Below are 19,111 nucleotides of genomic sequence, written 5' to 3'. Positions count from 1 at the left end.
TCAAAAAAAATAAAACGATAGATGCACCCCAATGGTGGATATCCATAGCATATTAAAAAATAATTTCTCTAGTGCCATAATTGAGGAAGGGAGAAGTATAGTACGTTTGTATGGACAAGGCGCTGCTGTCCAGCCCTCTTAAAGTAAAAATGTGAAGGTAGATCGCATACTAAAGTAGATATATGAAGGTAGACAGCATACTAAATATTTCCATCCTTGCAATAAAATTTTAGACACTGTAATTTTCGTTTTGTAGATCATTTGTGACTTATTTCTTTTGCCATTCAATTTATTTTAAAAATGAGCACCCGTCTATTGTAAAGTTGACTTTTGAGATTACATACAACATTCGTAGACTTCATTGTAGCCGTAATTCAATTTCAAACAACTCGTTTGCACAAACAATAATAAAGAGTTCACATTTATCAGTGCAGACGGGTCTCACTAATCATTCTCACATATATATGTATATATATAATTTATTTCAAACCATCGTGTCCAATTTTATTTTAGTTATATCGTTGATTTTTTTTATCTTTTCAGGAGGTGGCTTAAAGTACACGTAAAACTACAGTCAATAGAATATATCCTACATTTTAATTATAACAATGACGAGTCGCGTACAGCCGTCGTCAATCATCATGATCTATATACGTGTCACTTGCCGTTCCGATTGACGGCCGCCGTGCAGAAAAGTCTCCTATTATTTATACATGGTAGATTCCCGAAAACCCACGTCACGGATGAATCATTCAATAATTTATTTTCATATAAATAATAAATGTCTGTTTAAATATTATTATTATCATATAGTGTCGTATTGGGATTACGGACTTTTTAGTCGTCGTACTGTTGTATATAAAGTTGGCCTAAAGAGTCCGATGGATGATCCGTCTTGAATGTATTATTATAATCGATAATGCATGAATTTTTTTGTACTTTTGACCTATTTTAGATTTATTATTTTATATAATATATAATATAATAGTTAGATAAAATTGTTTAGTTCCATTGAACCGTTTTTAACATATATATGTTTTTAAGTGAGATTGTTACTCTGCAAATTACCTACTATAAACGTTGACGTATTTTGATGATGTCATTCCACACGATCAAATACAATGTGACTATAAATATATGATACGAAAGAAATAGTATATTATTCTTCAATGGTGAAATTTTTCTTAATTTATATGCATTCATTGCGGTGAAAGTAGTATATATTCGACTATTTGAGAGCTGGGCGCATAAAATATGGGTTGTGGCTATTTGCAGGTACTATATATGCAAATTATTGGCTATTTGTAGGTACTATATCTGCGACAGGCGCAAAGCCTTCTGCGCATGCGCGTGAACTGTCACTATCAGCGTGTTTACTGGTAAAATTTTGTTTTAAACCTCTTAAAATTTAGTTCGAACTCGTAAAGTGACGTAGAGTGAAAAATATAATCCAAATTAGTTTATATTATTAATTGTTAGAAAAATATTATCATATACAACGTATAATACCTACATACAAGTACAAGCCGCGAACTAGCTAAATGATATAAATCTATTATAATAACGTGTGAAATTTATTTGCCTCGTGAATAATGAACGATTGATTAAACAAGTCTAGCATACATTAAATGTAAGAAATTTTAATCGGATTATAAGTTCACGCGCATGCGCAGAAGGCTTTGCGCCTGTCGCAGATTTAGTACCTGCAAATAGCCAATAATTCCCAGATGTAGTGTCTGCAAATAGCCACCACAACCTAAAATATTACTATTATTGGCCAGGGTATGGAAAAAGTATATTGCTATTGACTAGTAGTGTGCAGGAGCACTATCAAGGGCACACAATGTCATGGGATTCGTTTTGTTAACCTTGAAAACAAAATGGCCGATAACTAGCGTTTCAAATATGGTTTGATAGGTTTCTTAGTGTTTTGAAGAGATTTTCACTAAAGTAAAGGTGAGGTTATTATCGAATATTTATATATATTTATAGGTTATATCGAATATTTCGAGTATTTTATCGAATCTCGTCCGGTTATTGTCATATCATTAGATGTCTGATTTGGAATTAACATAACCTAACTTTGGCCGCAGTGTATGCATGTAGTTCACATTCAGTGATAGTCATTCGAAAGCTAGTCAGAATTTCTACACGGTCATTTCATTGATTCTACAATGGATAATAATATAATATTGTATAGTCATAGTATCTTTTTTAATGAAATTTTTGTGTTCTTTGAAATTTTTAAATCAAATTTACGCTCGTTTATGTGTCAGTAAGTGAATGAATTTAATAAAAAAAAATTTTTGGAGTATTTAAATGAAATATAATAAATAAAATATCATCCGCCGCTTGTATTGTACGAATGCATGAATTTGATTTTGTATTTTTTTCATATATTTCAATAGACTTTACCAGTTTTTAATAACGAGTGAGAATTCATTTACATGTTATAATGGTTATTTTTTATCGTCTTTGCCGATACGTTCTTCCGTGGCAGTCTTTTGGATCTGATGGAAAGTTCATTAAGCGGATTGATAGCCTCATATATATGAGTATAATGGTCAATTATATTTATAATTCTTTGAAAGAATTGCGTTCTCGCTCGTGAAACTGATGCTTTTACAGTTAATGGCCGCTTTCAGCCGTTTTATTTCATTTAACATAAAACATTAACAGTTTTGCCTTTTTTCTTTGGTCTAAATGCTTTTTTTATTACTTCATTTTTAGTGTTTATATATCAAATGAAAGAATATTTTTTTGAAGCCATACATATACATATGTATATGGAAAAAAAGTCATATATTTTTTTTATACATTAACGAAAAATTATTTTCAAAGGTAGGCAGGTTGAATTTTGTTACTATTTTTTATAAAATACAATTATCACCTCCCTTATAAAATGGAAAATGTGTTATAGGGGAGGCTACACACATAGTTTGGGGCTATCCTTTATCAATTAATCAAAATCGAATGTTTTATATATGAAACCGATGCGGTGCAAATGATCGACAAGCACCAGACATACTGAACCACAGATTAACGACACGTGTACCTTATGCGTGCGCACTGCTCGCACTTACACTAAGCGAAATCTACCCAAAGTCCCGACATACACCTACCCTGTATACGTTCTGTGCTTCTGATACTTAAGTTCCGAATTTTGCCTTATTAAACTCGCCAGAAAGATCCAACTCAATTTTAATAATTGCATCTGTGCACCGATCGAAAGGTTTCTCGTCATCTGATGTGCAATCTATCATTCGAGAAGTCGAGAATTGCGTTTAAAGCAGCCATCTAGTTAATCTGTGGTTCAGTCTGTCTGGCGCTTGTCGATCGTTTGCACCAAACCCATATGAAACGTGTGTAGGAAATCGTATTAAAAGGGAAATTGTTGTATTTGATACGAGAGGTAACCATTTTTTTTTTAATTAAAAAATATATTTTTAATTCCAAATAGGTTGATGATTTATTTTTGATTTATTTTTGAACTTTATAATTAAATTTTAACATTTTTGTCACCATAAAAAAAAGATTACAAGCAGCTGTTAAGCATATTGAATCCAATACATATACATATATGATCTAATAATGAATCTTAATTAAGCTAAACGTAAGACAGTTTATTCATTTGAATTGAAAATATTTATGTATACACACATAGTATATCTATGTATATTTATTTCAATTTTATCTTTCTAGCAAAGATTTTTAAAAGTTTTTTAAAATTCACCTCTACGGTCACTAGTGTATGTTGTTAGGCAAATGTGAACACATGAAACAATGCCTTATAATATGCAGTTTTATTACATATATACTATAAATAAAATTTTAAACATATTAGTTAGTCGTTGGTGGAAATTTCGTCGGAATTTTGATCGTTATATCCATTATGAATATGTTAAACTAAATAATTAAGTCATGTTGATTGCAAATTTTCAAAAATACTTTGTTAATGTATTATTATATATACATTTATTGATATATATATATATATATATATATATATATATATATATATATATATATATATATATATATATATATATATATATATATATATATATATATATACTATCACAGTCACACATGTTTTGAAACGTATGCAAAATAAAACAACGCAAGCGATCCGCAAAGGTGCATTTACATGGACGAGAATGTAAACCCAAACCCCCGATAGAAGTAACGTTGACGCTCTGAAGTGTAAATGCGCCATTAGATGTGTTCTCGTTAGGAGTTGTTATACAATTAATTATCTGTAATGAATATACATACATAAATGTTGATGATATACTTTGCGGATCGCTTGCTTGGTCTTGTCTACTGTTGAAATGGTATTATTATTATTGTGTTTTTGGTGTAAATTTTTAAATGTATCGCTAACAATGCTGTATAATTATTATACGAAATATATGAATTTTTTATTATTATCAAATACACATTTGTTGATTTTTCGAACCAAAGTGTGCATCAATTGTTTGTCCGAGTGAAACGCAACATGCTGCGTTTCTATGTAGTATATTTATCAAAGATTTTCTATGCATGCATTATTAGAAGAGAGTAATAGGAAATTTTGAGAATAAAATGATTATCGAGCTGAAATGTGCATCAATTATTTGTTTGGATGAAACGCAACATAACCTCAAAATGTTATATTTATCGAAGACCATGGATATAGAATACCATAGATACGCCCTTACGCTCTAAGCCGATCACCCTGTTGGACCATGCACAAACAAAAAAAATTACAGATCATGCACACTCTCTCTCAGTAGCTAGTTAGCTTCTAAGTCGGAAGATCGATTGACGTTTTTCGAAAATGCCAACGTATTCAGTGAAATTGTGTTACAATTACTCAAGAAAACATAAAAAGACGGATGGCATCACATATCGTATTTTAACATATAATGAAATATCGGCGCGATGTATGTAGTGTCGTATGCAGTGATTGAAGAGCGGTCGATCTTGTTGGCACTGAAGGAAATTCAGAAATCGACATTAAGTTTAAAACTACAAACAATGAACTAAATATTAAAGTGTCAGCTTTAAAATTGATCCTTGTGGAAGTTACTAATATTTAAATATTTTAATAGTTAATGATGGTTTTATTATAGTAACATACATTTGTGGTTTAATATAGTGTGTATAGCTAAATATTTTTTTCTTAATATGGCTTTATTAGTTTGGTTTACTGTCACGCGGAGTGTTCAATAAAATAAAGTTATAAATAAAATAAAACTTCAGTGCATGTACGTATGTACATAAACTGGTTGCTGACCACTGCCGACCGCTGCGTCGAACTTTTTTTTCACCACTTCCCCGCTAGTTAAACCCCCCGCACCCCTCAGTTAATGGCGACAAGATCTCCAACGAAATTTGTATGTAAAGGCATATCTATGTATATTCTATATCTGTGTCGAAGACTTTTTATGCGTGCATTGTTTCAAGAGAATAATAAGAAATGTTGAGAATATATTTATTTTATATTGATAAGTAAGTATGTAAGTTTCAAAAACATTGTGTAAATCTTCTGTAAGATTTTTGTATAAGGGTTTTAAACTTCGCATGCCCCGCCGCTAGTTAAATTGACGGTTCCTCTCACATCGGTGACTTCGTCTGTGTCTAATGTATGTTCCTGAAAAATTACAAATATGAAACATTACATTACATATACGAGATAATGTTGGGTTGGTAGGAAAATAATTAATTTTTTTCATTGGTAAGTAACGGTCATACGTATATAGCTTTGCTCGAGTCTGGCTGGCTTAACGTGCTACCTCTTTCTAATTTCAAGTCTTCATATTCGTTGCTTGCCTTCAGGTAATTATATCTTAATGATATCTTTCAAGTCATAAACCAAAATTTGGCAAAATTCTGTCTGAAGGAAACAGGGTTACCAGATTTCCAAAATCACAGATCGGGACATTCTTTATTTCGATCGATTAAAAAAAAGTTAAAGAATTATGGAAGAAATTAAGAAAAAACACATAATTTTAATAAAATTATGTTATACGTATAGAAGGTCATATCTCAAGTAATTGTTTTCGATTTTCATATTTGGTTTTAAGGACAAAACTTATGATTGAAATTTGTTACTTTTGAAGTCGAACAATTTTTGGTAGTTAAAATAGATCAATGCTTGCAATTTTGAATGTGAGGAAACGTAAGAATGTAAGAAGTATGTTAGATGAATTGAAATGGTTGGATATTAGAAATAGTAGTTAAATTAAGCACTTTAAAATTTATATATAAGCTAGATAAGAATCTATTACCCAAATATTTTAATTATCGTATAGTTAGGAATAGAGATATACATAATAAATTAATTACAAGTAGAGTTAAGAAAGCTAAAACTGCAAGAGGTGTTTTTCACAGAGGTGTTCAAATCTATAATGCCCTTCCTCAGAGCATTAGAAGTGCTAATAACATTGGTGCTTTCTTGAAGGGTGTTAATTAATGTATACCTTTGTGGAAGATGATTTATAATTTTAGTTGTTATTTTGTGATATATTCATTAGCAGTTTGCTATATAAATAAATAAATGAAGTTGGGATTTTCAGAGGCAATGCGGGACTCGGGATTTGTCTGTTGAACTTGGGACAGTCCCGCTCAAATAGGGACGTCTGGCAACCCTGGAAGGAAACCACAACCATCCACAAAGCTATTGTACGTACATGATAGTCTTATACGAAGAATCTTATATAGAAGAATTACAAATTCTAAGATTTCAATTAATTGAGGTTTGCTATATTAGTCAAAATTATTAGAATGAACTATGCAATATCCAAGATTGACTGTCAAATGACGCATTCGATATCAGATAGAAATATCAACAATACCGATACCGGAATTGTATGTCGTCTTCCGACAAAGACTGAAATTACTTTCGATAGATCAATGAAATTAAACTCACAATAGAATCATCCTTTCGACTTTGATTGTAATATCTAACTTTATCCAAGTTGTATTTCAAAAAATCATTGAAATTTTGAGCAAATCCGTTCTGAAGCTTCGCCGTTAGACCGGTTCTGTTCTTCTTGAATTGAATCTGCGTTGAATTTCCTCGCTCATCAGCGACAGACGTCTCCGATTGGATGTGCAGCAGAGATTCCAATTTACCGATGTTGACAAATCTCTCATCGACTCCTTCCATGTTATACGTCGGTTTCGATTTGAACACGCCGTTTGTATTATCTATTGGGTTTTTGGCACAGTGAGTATTTTTTGAATTATCTAAAAACAAAAGTTTAGTATAATATAAACGTATCACCACAATTACATTAAAATATAAATACATAAAATTCACTGCCATTACCGAATCCTCCGTAGCTTTGTCTGGAGATTTGGCGTTTTCCTTTCACAGTCCCCTTAGCGTAGTTCAGCAGCGGACGATCTTCATTCGCTTCCGACTCGTACTCATCACTGTTTGGATTCATCCCGTCGGACGTATAAGCGTCATTCGAAAATGTAAGATTATCCGTTGTTCCATTAGTGTCGCTTATACTGTCCGATTGACTGGCCAGTTTTGGGGACGATCTGAAGCCAAAGAATACGAAGGTGACTATAGCCTGAAAAGTATGAAGTCTTTAATAAAATTGAAATGTTAATGAACTGCTTCGTTATTGTTGTCATCTTACTAAGAAGAACGTTAAGCAGGCCATGACTGTTGAACATATGGGAAAGCCATAGTTTTTCAGGAGGATTCCTCCTAAAGATGGACCGATGACTTCTCCGAGGGAATACATACAACTCCAAACTCCAGCTACCACGCTGTAAGTTGCTATATTATCTCTGCATCCGCCTTCCTCTCTGAAATCAATTACATTTTAATTGGTCCGACTATATCTGAGTTCAATTTTTGCATAAATATACTTACATCGAGCTGGTGAGAACTCCTTGGAACGTCGGCAACAACGTAAGAGCTACAGATATGCCGATAATAGACAGGCCGATGATGTTTAAAGTCAAAGAACTAAAAGTGAAAGGTTAAGTATATATTTAAAGAACATCTTCCACTATTGTATTTTAAGAAAATGGAATTTGTTGTACTTTTCGAGGAATGGTAAGAATGGCGATGGTCCGAGAAGTAAAAGTCCAAATGAGCAAAAAACTAGACCCCAAACCATCATGCACCAGTGATGATTGATTCTGAAAACATATAATGATAATAATTAAATAGGTTTTGATGGGTGATCAATATCTGACTATGTTGTGGTTATACATTTTGTATATCACAAACAATTTGTTAATTCAATCAGTTCAGTAAGCTTCACTGACATTTCAAATAGTAATATGTATTTGTTGATAGATTCACTGATATAGTGCCAAATATCCATTACATATTTGCCAAATGCTTTGAGCCGACAGAACATAGCTTAAGAATACTTATATGACATTGTTTTTGGCTATGAATTATGAGGTATTTGCAAACAATAAGAGTTCAAACTACTCATTACACTTTCAATTTATAATATTTAAAATATTGCATTTGATATATATGAAATAAATTATATTACTTGTCGGCGAGCCATCCCCATATTGGACTGAAGATTCCATAGAGAGCCGAGAACAACAGAAACACTAGTCCAACTTGCTCTGGAGACAGGTCGAATTGTCTGAGATGAGGTTCGAGCGTTGGATCCAAGAAAGCCCACGTATTAGAAACGACTACGATAACCAAGCCGGTGATGACGACAGCAGGTACTTTAATTAGTTCAAGCAAAGATCCACTTTTGGTTTCTATGGCACAATCTAAACAAAAAAATGAGTGAAAATCAGAAGTTACAACATTATATGAACACATGAATTGTAATATTAAAGTGAGCCTTTACCTTCTTGAGCTGGCAACAGATATAGATTTATAGGTATGATGGCGATCATAGCAATTCCAAGCACGTAGAATGGTAATCCAAAGCCCCCTACCTTCCTGAACATAACTCATTTCAGGTACCAAGTTTATAATCAAAAGTCATTCAATGTCTAAATGAACATATGCCACTCACGGAATATAGAAGCCCTCCGATAGCTGGTCCAACAGACATTCCTAGTCCGACGAACGTCTCCAGTATGCCGAGCACTGAACTTATATTGTTGGGGAATAGATGGACGACGAATACATAACTCGCAGTGGAGTATGCGCTGGCACCGAGAGCTTCAAAGCCTCGGATCAAGAAGCAAAAGATGGTGAAGCGTTCATAGTCATGTATATATTCGAGAACACTGTAAATAGTATTAAAGTTATCTTTATCATTCATTGAATAGAATATTAGGTATATATAATATATTGCTTACCCGAAGAGTAAATTACAAGAACCAGCCACGAATACTCCGGTCAAGAAGAGAAACTTAGTGCCAACGCTTGGTATCTGAAAATTTAAATTTTTTTTGTTTACTGTATACTTTTACAGTATTTGCAATTATATTTGGTTGTGGCTATTTGCAGGTACTATATCTGAAAATTATTGGGTATTTGCAGGTACTATATCTGCGAATTATTGGCTATTTGCAGGTACTATATCTGCGACAGGCGCAAAGCCTTCTGCGCATGCGCGTGAACTGTCACTGTCAGCGTGTTTACTGTTAAAATTTTGTTTTAAACCTCTTAAAATTTAGTTCGAACTCGTAAAGTGACGTAGAGTAAAAGATATAATCCAAATTAGTTAATATTATTAATTGTTAGAAAATTATTATCATATACAATGTATAATACCTACATACAAGGACAAGCCGCGAACTAGTTAAATGATATAAATCTATTATAATAACTTGCGAAATTTATTTGCCTCATGTATAATGAACGATTGATTAAACAAGTCTAGCATACATTAAATGTAAGAAATTATAATCGGATTATAAGTTCACGCGCATGCGCAGAAGGTTTTGCGCCTGTCGTAGATATAGTACCTACAAATAGCCAATAATTCGCAGATGTAGTACCTGCAAATAGCCACAACCATTATATTTTATATTATACACATAATTTTTCCATAGAACATACAATTTTGCCAAATATTGGTGATGTGAGGAACATGACGAGTGCATAGAAGCTGAAGACAAATCCGGACACGGCTTCGGTCATTCCCTTTTCTTTAGCTTCTCGGGGAAAGAAAGGAGCCATGATGGACATTGAACAGAAACTCATAAAGTCGACGATTGCCAACGATAACAACGTCAGTTTCTGAGACCTGGTGAAATTTTTAATAGCCGCTGGCTGGGGAAGAGGTTGAGTCCTCAGCAATCTGAAATCAAAACATCACAACATTTACACATGTCAATGTAAACTGAAAATATATGTGAAATTCATAATTTGTGAATATATACATATATATACCGTTCTCTTAGCAGCCGTACGTCGATTCCATTATCATCACCAATTCTAGGTCCACCCCAGCTTCTGCTCCTAGCATTTTTCCTATGCCTAATATCTGAAGTAGTCGCTACGTTACAAGAAGCTGTGGCTTCTTTGGGCTTACTATCAATATCTTCTTCATCGCCCACTTCACTAATTACACGTTCACTGAAGATTTTATTTAAATTAGCTTGTGACTCTTCATCGATGAGATTTTGTGACGGGCAATCATCCTCAGGAAATTCTTGAATATCTGCTTCAAGTATCGGTGCAATTGATTGTTTCTTGATTGGAGAATTTTTGGTTTTTCTACTTTGTCTTTTGACAGGCTGTTCGGCGATGTCTCCGCTCTTTGGATCATACAATATTTCTTCATTGGAAGCCGTATCTTTATTATTATTTACAGTCTTTGAATCTGTAGATATGTTGCTTGATGTTGAATTACACTCTTCTTCGATTTCATTTTTAATTGAACTATTTTTATTAGAATTATCTATATTTGGGGACGACATTTTAAACACGCCTTTTTAATATCACAGATTATTAAATTTTATTTGTTAATTTTTATTAAATTAATATTTTTTCTTGTTTACCATATTTAACTATAATCGTCTTAATTTTTAATTCACTTAACAATTAATTCACATCTGCTTATTCACTGAAAAGAAGAAAAAATAAAGAATGAAATATTTACATAGATTTTAATCTATCACTGTACATATATAATGTGGTTTAATTTTGTAAAGGTTGGGTTAAGTAATCAAGGAATCTCAACAATTCAGCCTCGATTACACTAAATTTTAGTCTGATAATTAATTGATCCTTATCCTTCACAAATGACGGTCTGTTCTGTGAATATAGAAGTTCTAAAACTCTCACGTATTCATTATAAAGTTGTAATGATAAGATAAGCAACGCAATCAGTACATAGAGTGATGTATTTATTTTACTCAGCTGCAAATTTTTAGCACTCGTATAAATTCATATAATTTAAAAATGAATTAGATATTGTTACATAAAATTCAACATGGTAGTTGTTTATTAGCTGTATATCATTCATGATTCAGCAGTGATGAATAAAGTTATCAAGGGATAAACTCGATTCAATATTATGAATGTATAAAAATTAATAATGCAAATAAGTGGTTTTGTGTCAAGAGCGTGTTATTAAAACTTGAAATACATAAATTGTTTGTATGTAAATTTGTATAAGGTTTAATTTGAAAAGTAAATGTTAAATATACATATATATAATATATTATCAAATCTTATATAACGTTCAATAATAATCGATCCAATATTTTCTTATTTATTAGTCTCTAATAACCTATTAGTGAAGTAAAAATATATATATGAGAGATAATGAGAGTCTATAAGCAATTTTTTAAAGATATATTATGAAAAAGATAAAGTTATGGGCGTTTAAACAATTAAAATCTGACAAAACGAGAGGGTGGCGGAAAGTCAAACATAATAAGACTACTAGCTATCAAACGTCACCGTCTCCAAAACTTATACAAATTTAGTTGACGATACCGCGCAAAATGGCAAAGTTTCAAAACGATCGAAAGACTGTAGGAGTTTTAGCTCAATCGCAGAATGCATAAAATGGTCATTGTTAACAAAAGTATCGTCTAAAAGCGAGCCGTCGAAGAGAGAGAGAGATACGAAGTTTAGCAAACAATGAACAAACCGAATGAACAAACAACGAACAAAAAATGCTACAAAAAACTCTGCCGTGCAGAGTTTTTGTAGCAACATTTTTGGAGGCTGAGAGCGATTCTATGCATTCTACTTCTATGTTTGCGAAGTAAAACATAGAAAAGCCTTGTAAAAAAGATAAAACTTTCATCTTATTTCAGATCTGATTAAATCATGTAAGTTTTAAAATATAATATATTGTTAATTAACTAGTGGTGAAGCCTTTGACAAAGTATCGGGTGATAACCAGATCAATATAAATTATGTAAGCCGTTTTACAAAACCGCACATTCCAGCTGTGAAGTTCAGTGCTAAGATTCCAGTGAATTTTTATGGTTGTTATTCAATGTTTAAAGCATTCCAATAGCAAGTTTCATTTTAGATATTTTTCACAGCGACCATAAAGTCAAAAGTATTAATATTCAATTTAATCTAAAAAAATCTAATTTAAAAACTAGTGTTTTTTAAAATTCAAGGTTTAGATTTCAACAAAAAGGATTTGATTTGAATCTATGAATAATTACATACATATGTATGTATGTAGAATGAAGTGACCAGACATCATGTCCCATGTCCCATGTGCCCAGGACTATTTTTTCGTTTATTTTCAAAAATCTTTGAGTTATATCATGGGAAATATCTTTTATAGGATAGGGATGGATAATTAATTGATTTTTCAACATTTTTAATTTTTTTCAAGGTGGTGTCGTGAACGACCTTTGGGGCTAATGAAACATGTTTTTTAAAATAAAACAAAAATCACAATGGAGTCACATAATCAGTTATAATACTTTCTCACTGGTTATTTGTAATTTTATTGTTAAGAAATTTATAAAATTAATTTTAAAAATAACAAACACGCATCTCTTCGATAAAATGATATTTTCAAATCGCATAACATAACACACGTAGGTACATATATTGTGACATATACACATCGTCAACAAAAAAAAGGGTGCACCCTTTTAAAAGAAGAAATGTCATAAACGAGAATTTGGGTTCAAAAGTCGTAAAAATAAAATACATGAAGACAAAATAATTAATTATTATGATACGGTACAAAACATTTGTCATGCAATGGAATTTCACAGTTATCATAAGCGGAAAACGTTTTATTTTTACAGTGTCCACAATTTCTCCTTTTCTGTTTGACCAATATCAAATGTCTTCCAACTTCCTTTTGATTTCGATTAACTTTGCCGGGTCTGAATGGGACCAATTGTTTTCGTTTTTGACCCTAACACTTGCACAACGTCTCTGTTACCTGTCTGATAAATCCTAATTTATCAAATTTACAACCAAAACTTTTGCTTAGAATCCAAGCGTTATTCACAGCTACATCGATGTTCCAAAACAGAATAGGCATGTACCATTTTTTCCCTCTAATACTTATGTTATAGTTAGAAATATGGTTATCCATTTGATCAACCCTACCCATATATTTATTATACATATTTATACTAAATGGTTGATTGATTTCCACCCTACTTTTTTCTTTAACTGAATATCAGTTTCCAGGGGTGGTAATATGTATGTATGTGGAATTCGGAAGTTGAGACTCGTCCCAATTATCAATTTCTTCCCGTATCTCTGCAGTAGTAAAATTGCATTCTCTGGAAAAATATATGTGTCATTATCCCAAGGAGTCATATACGACTCCGTCGACTTTTGATTTTTTTTTTTTCAGGAATATGAGATATATAAACGCAATTTCTCTTATGCATATTACACAATAAGTCCTACTGTATTAGAAACATAAAGATAAATAAAAAATATGTAAAAAATAAAAAACTTACGTATGTTTTCTCTTCGACATATCTGCAAGTCGAAAAGCGCTCGATGTTATTCCCTCAAAACTCCAAAAGGAACTGATTTAATTTCGCGTGACTTTCTTAAAATTCATCTCCAACATCTAACCAAGCGTAACGAAAGGTTTTACGGCCGGCCTGAGTGATTCCTTTATTTTACGACGCAAAATTGTAAAATGCCGTGAATGACCGCGCTGGCATACATCGTGTAAGTTCATAACTGACCGCGTGGGTTCAAATGGGTTAAAATCCGACAAAGCTCTAGTAAATGAGCAGTCCTGCGAAATCGAATAAAACCAAAAACAAATTCTGTTTGTATTGTCGGATCACCAAAGTTGCTAGAAGAGAGATGTATTTATGGGTAATTGGACTATTAGTCACATTGCGATCGCCCAAAAGACAATTTTTGCCATGAAAATCGCGAATACGGAATATTTGGCACTCGAGTTCTCGTTAGTATGATAGTTATCGTTAATATGATGGACTTTTCAGCTGCCATATGTGACGTTATATAGATTTGTGACTTTAGGGCGAGCGTTTTGTGACCGAATATCACCGAACCTATTTATGTTGTATCTAGTTTCTTTTAGACACGCGTCCCGTATTGCAACGAAAAATATTTGGTCACTTATTTATTTTTTACATATATACCAGGAAGGCCTTACGGGCAAACCCCAATGCGCCTTCCTGGTCAATTACAAATTACAATTACAATTACAATGCAGCATTTTTATTACAAGTCGTTGAATTACGAGACACTGAAAAACTCGCAAATTAACGAAACATCTATGAATTGCACATACATTTTATTGTACATTAATCATACTTCAAATAGGGGTTTGGTGCAAACGATCGACAAGCGCCAGACAGACTGAATCACAGATTAACTGGATGGCTGCTTTAAACGCAATTCTCGACTTCACGAATGATAGATTGCACATCAGATGACGAGTAACCTTTCGATGTGCACAGATGCAATTATTAAAATTGAGTTGGATCTTTCTGGCGAGTTTAATAAGGCAAAATTCGGAACCAAAGTATCAGAAGCACAGAACGTATACAGGGTAGGTGTATGTCGGGACTTCGGGTAGATTTCGCTTAGTGTAAGTGCGAGCAGTGCGCACGCATAAGGTACACGTGTCGTTAATCTGTGGTTCAGTCTATCTGGCGCTTGTCGATCGCTTGCACCGCATCGTTCAAATAGTGTTGACATGGTAGGTAGGAAGGATTTATAGCCAATTTTTAAACGGGAACCGTTTCAACAATGAAATCAGAGAAAATTGGTAAACTCAGATAGGAACCGATCGACCTGTAGTCACAATATCTATGTATGACCAGCAGCACTACAGATGTATTATTTTCCAATCGAGGTCAGCTCATGGGATCGAACCCGGCGCCTCTCGGTGTTAAGCAGAAGCTTAATGACCGAACTATGCTGCTGGCTAATAGATATAATATAGTTCCCCATAATCCTGTATATTATTATAGCAGCGGCGTGGACTAGTGGTTAGAATATTATGCTTTCGAGCAGAGTGGTCACGGGTTTGAGTCCAGATCGATCGTTTCTTATCAGATTTTGGCAGTTTTTCTGGTTTAAATTGAAATTGTTCCTGTAAAATTGGCACCTGCTTTCCAATCTCTCTTGCTAATCTCAAGTTGCTCAGCGACTCATGGGATCGAACCCGGCGCCTCTCGGTGTTAAGCAGAAGCTAAACGACCAAGCTATGCTACTGGCTATATTTAAATCTATCAATCTCAAGCAAGGAATTGAATCTGGTGACGAACAATTGGGTACAAAAATGCGGACTTTGGAGGTTTAAAGTGTGCTTTGATTTGATGTGTCATAATTAAATTGGGATTCAAATACCAAAGCCTCAAATTACGATAGTTTTATTATGAATCATTTACACTCTTATTCGTCGAAACAATATACATATACATACATATAAAGAAACTGGCATATGTACATTTGAGTCATAATATACATGTGTGTTTCCATTCTCGTTCTCACAGTTTTAGAAGCGATTGGAGAGTGCACTTCAAAGTGCACATCAATAAAGGTCACGTGACCCAGGGTGACTATATTTATAATAAAAGCTATGCAGTTTTCTCGCAATCAAGGCCTCGGACTAATTAAAAATGCGAAATCATTGAAATAAATCGAAAACAAAACGAAATCGCAACGCATAATACATTTGTTGCGCAATAATTTTTACATTTGTAATTTTTCTGTCAGTATTAAATTTGATATTCAGTATAGATTTAATTGAACAAATCTACCAAAACAGTATTTTTTACTGTGTAACTATGACTAATATTATATTATTTATAAATATATATATATGTAGTTAGATCATTGCCATGCTTTAGTCACGATCACGTGTAGAATGTCATTGCGATAGTAGTGTTGTAAATTGTTTTAATTTATTATCTTGAACTTAAGCGATATAAATATTAGATACATATATAATTTGCAACCGTACTTCAAAGATAGATATTAATTGGGTTAACCCTTAAAATGCCTATATGTACTTCGATTAATTTATTAATAGGCTTTTGAAATTAACACTATTACTATGATACTTGTACCCTAAAGTAAAAAGCAAGAAAAAGGCAAAAAAAAAAATACCTACCTACCTACATATAAACAATATAAAAACAAATAGAAAAATTAATTAAACAATTAATGAAATAAATTTTCAATAGATGGCTCTAAATGCTCAGAGACTTAGCGCATTGATAAACATTGGTAGCAAACAGTATATATAGAAGTTTTTTTCTTTTATTATATTATATATAGTCAGCAGCATAGCTCGGTCGTTAAGCTTCTGCTTAGCGTCGAGAGGCGCCGGGTTCGATCCCTGGGTCCGGGCCTCGAATGAAAATGAATTTTTCAGAGTATGCTGTTGGTTAGACCTGGATTTGTGACTTCAGGTTGATCGTTCCCTATCAGAATTTGCCAATTTTTTCTGATTCCATTGTTGAAACGGTTCCCGGAAAAAAATTGGCTAAAAATCCCTCCTATACGATATGTCACCTATAATTTGTTATTAATTAATGTACAATAAATAAGTTTGTGTACAAATTGATAGATGTCTCATTGATTTACGAGTTTTACAGTGTCTCGTAATTGAGTGATTTATATAAAAATGCTGAATTGTAATTTGTAAATTTGTTATTGGCCAGGAAGGCGCATTGGTGTTTACCTGTAAGGCCTTCCTGGTATATATGTAAAATAAAAATAAAATTAGTGTTATATTCGTACGATTTGTTGGCATTGTTTTAGCTGTGACGTACATATGTACATATGTCGAATCGAAACGACTATTATAGTAAAGCAATAAAAGCACACTTTTATTGTCTCGAGAAGCAAGTGTTGTATAATCATACAATTAACAATGCATTTATTTGCTGTTGTAACCCTTTTTATTAAGAAGGATTCAGTTTTTGATAACATTTTAGAAATTACTGCGACCCTTATTGTGAATCTAGTTTTTGGCCACCCTAAAAACCGAATGAATGTTTTTAATCTGGTATTTGAAGCGAGAAACATAAACTAGCACTACTACTGACATAAGTTGCGTTTTCCTTTATGTAAATGTACACATTATAATATAATATGTACGTTTATATGTAAAATAGCAAGCCTTTGTAACTACATATCATTTACATAAATTATAACTTGTTTCTACGATAGGCAGATGAAACGTTACAGCTGTTGGCCAGCAAATTCTAAGGGCGAAATCACACAGAGATGATCAGCACGGCATATCTTCGTGATTTCCAGTCAAGAAAGGGCGTTCCCAGTTCATTGAAAATTGGAACGATCTTATTATTTCGACAAGTTTCTCTTACATTTCTCCAAATATGGGACTAACCGTTATCAATCACTATCAAGCTTACATCAATACAAGGAAAAAATATAACCAAAAACACTCCAGGGGGTGATTTTTGGGACTACGTGCCATGTGCTAGAGATGCTGCATTTTACATGTTTAATATTTATTATATTTAATATTTATTTCACATGTTTAATAGTACATATCTAAAAAAAAACGCGTGCAACGTTCCGCTCTGTGTGATTTCGCCCTTATTGGCCATTAGGTTTTAAAGGCTTTTATTATTTTGTAGTCAAATGTGTTGTATTAGTCATTGGAATCACATCCTGGCTTACAATTATAGCGATATACTGTACATAGATAGTAGTATTTTTACGTCTATTATCTATGAAGAAAGAGATATAAAATAAAGTATGAATGTATCTGTAATAATCTCTGGCATATTTTTATATAATATTAAGTGTGTCCTTGAGAATTTAATCAATACAATAAATGGCCAATGCGGTAAACACTTGTCTTTGTGATACTATATTATATTATTATGTAATCGTTAAAATAAATTAATAAATAAAGGAGGTATGTAATAAACTTTGGTCAAGTTAAATAAGTTTGAAGAATAGTTTCAGCAGTATTAAAAAAAATTAACAAATGAGATACTTCCTGCAAGATAAACCAATAGATATTTATCAAGATATATACAATTCTTAAGTATGGAAATTAAAATCATAGACGAGCTATGAGTTTATCTTTGTTGATTATATCTGAACGACAATAGTATTGTCTGATGGGAATAAAAAACAGTGCATTCACCTTTCAAATATCAAATCACCATCATAACATGTAAACAATTCAATACGGTTGAAAAAAGTTAAAATTATCTACAGATTAGATACTAAACTAATAAGATTTTAGTTAAAAGAGTGTACCATCGAGTGTCCACAATGATGCTATAGCTCAGTACTAATCGTTAGTATTCAATTTAAAATCCTCAACGAATCGATATTGCTGAAATCTCATGTTTCAGCTGAAAGTTTGCACCATTTTGGTGCTATAACTCCACACTAATCGATAGTAGCATGTGAATTTATGTATAATCAAATTTATTAATATTATTTAATAAAACGATTATCACACATATTTATGCCGAATTAAATTTTATCTAATTGAATTTATCGAATGAAACCGACATAGTGCCGGTACATCTGGTGTCCGAAATCGACAGAAATTGTCAATTATTTGATGCGAATCTTTAAATGTGCAATGGCAGAAATGTTCACATACCTGTCAGTGATATCGCAGTGCTTTTCTGAAAATGTATCACCGTGTATTTGTTATGTAACGTAAAAACACCGGGAAATTATTATTGACCGGTACAAGAATGGAGGGTCGTTCGACGCCGAAGCTAACTGCGAACT

At 32.7% G+C, this 19,111-nt stretch overlaps 2 protein-coding genes across 5 annotated transcripts in view; one reads left to right on the top strand and one right to left on the bottom strand.

Moving 5' to 3' along the window:
* The window catches only part of Csp (Cysteine string protein), a 20,222-nt gene extending 12,654 nt beyond the window's left edge, over positions 1 to 7,568 (top strand). For 2 of the 4 annotated variants that reach the window (XM_077437713.1, XM_077437718.1), the window contains one exon: positions 544 to 651. In XM_077437713.1, the coding sequence (XP_077293839.1) occupies positions 544 to 566 (23 nt within the window). In that variant the 3' untranslated portion in view covers positions 567 to 651. Of the gene's footprint in view, positions 1 to 543; positions 652 to 6,560 lie in introns of those variants that run through there. The other 2 variants (XM_077437712.1, XM_077437717.1) reach the window with 2 other exon arrangements.
* On the bottom strand, positions 4,357 to 19,111 carry LOC143916554 (MFS-type transporter SLC18B1-like). The gene is made up of 13 exons (XM_077437698.1): positions 18,978 to 19,111; positions 10,331 to 11,006; positions 9,998 to 10,238; positions 9,292 to 9,365; positions 9,003 to 9,219; positions 8,832 to 8,922; positions 8,517 to 8,751; positions 8,050 to 8,148; positions 7,877 to 7,972; positions 7,638 to 7,809; positions 7,316 to 7,568; positions 6,914 to 7,233; positions 4,357 to 5,635 (listed from the first exon to the last, which is right to left on the bottom strand). Exons 2-13 carry the CDS (start codon positions 10,858 to 10,860, stop codon positions 5,555 to 5,557), a joined length of 2,409 nt encoding a protein of 802 aa, XP_077293824.1. The 5' UTR covers positions 10,861 to 11,006; positions 18,978 to 19,111; the 3' UTR covers positions 4,357 to 5,554.

Source organism: Arctopsyche grandis, chromosome 9, assembly GCF_051622035.1.
Source record: "Arctopsyche grandis isolate Sample6627 chromosome 9, ASM5162203v2, whole genome shotgun sequence".
Classification (NCBI taxonomy): Eukaryota; Metazoa; Arthropoda; class Insecta; order Trichoptera; family Hydropsychidae; genus Arctopsyche; species Arctopsyche grandis.
This window is presented reverse-complemented; position numbering and strand designations above follow the sequence as displayed.

Bases quoted from the DNA above. Each gene is read 5' to 3' on its own strand.
- LOC143916554 (XM_077437698.1), bottom strand. From the start codon at position 10,860: ATGTCGTCCCCAAATATAGATAATTCTAATAAAAATAGTTCAATTAAA. The intron at 8,149-8,516 runs GTAATATAATTT...ATATGTTTTCAG, and splicing joins TGGGGATGGCTCGCCGACAA to AATCAATCATCACTGGTGCA. The intron at 7,810-7,876 runs GTAAGTATATTT...AATTGATTTCAG, and splicing joins GGAGTTCTCACCAGCTCGAT to AGAGGAAGGCGGATGCAGAG.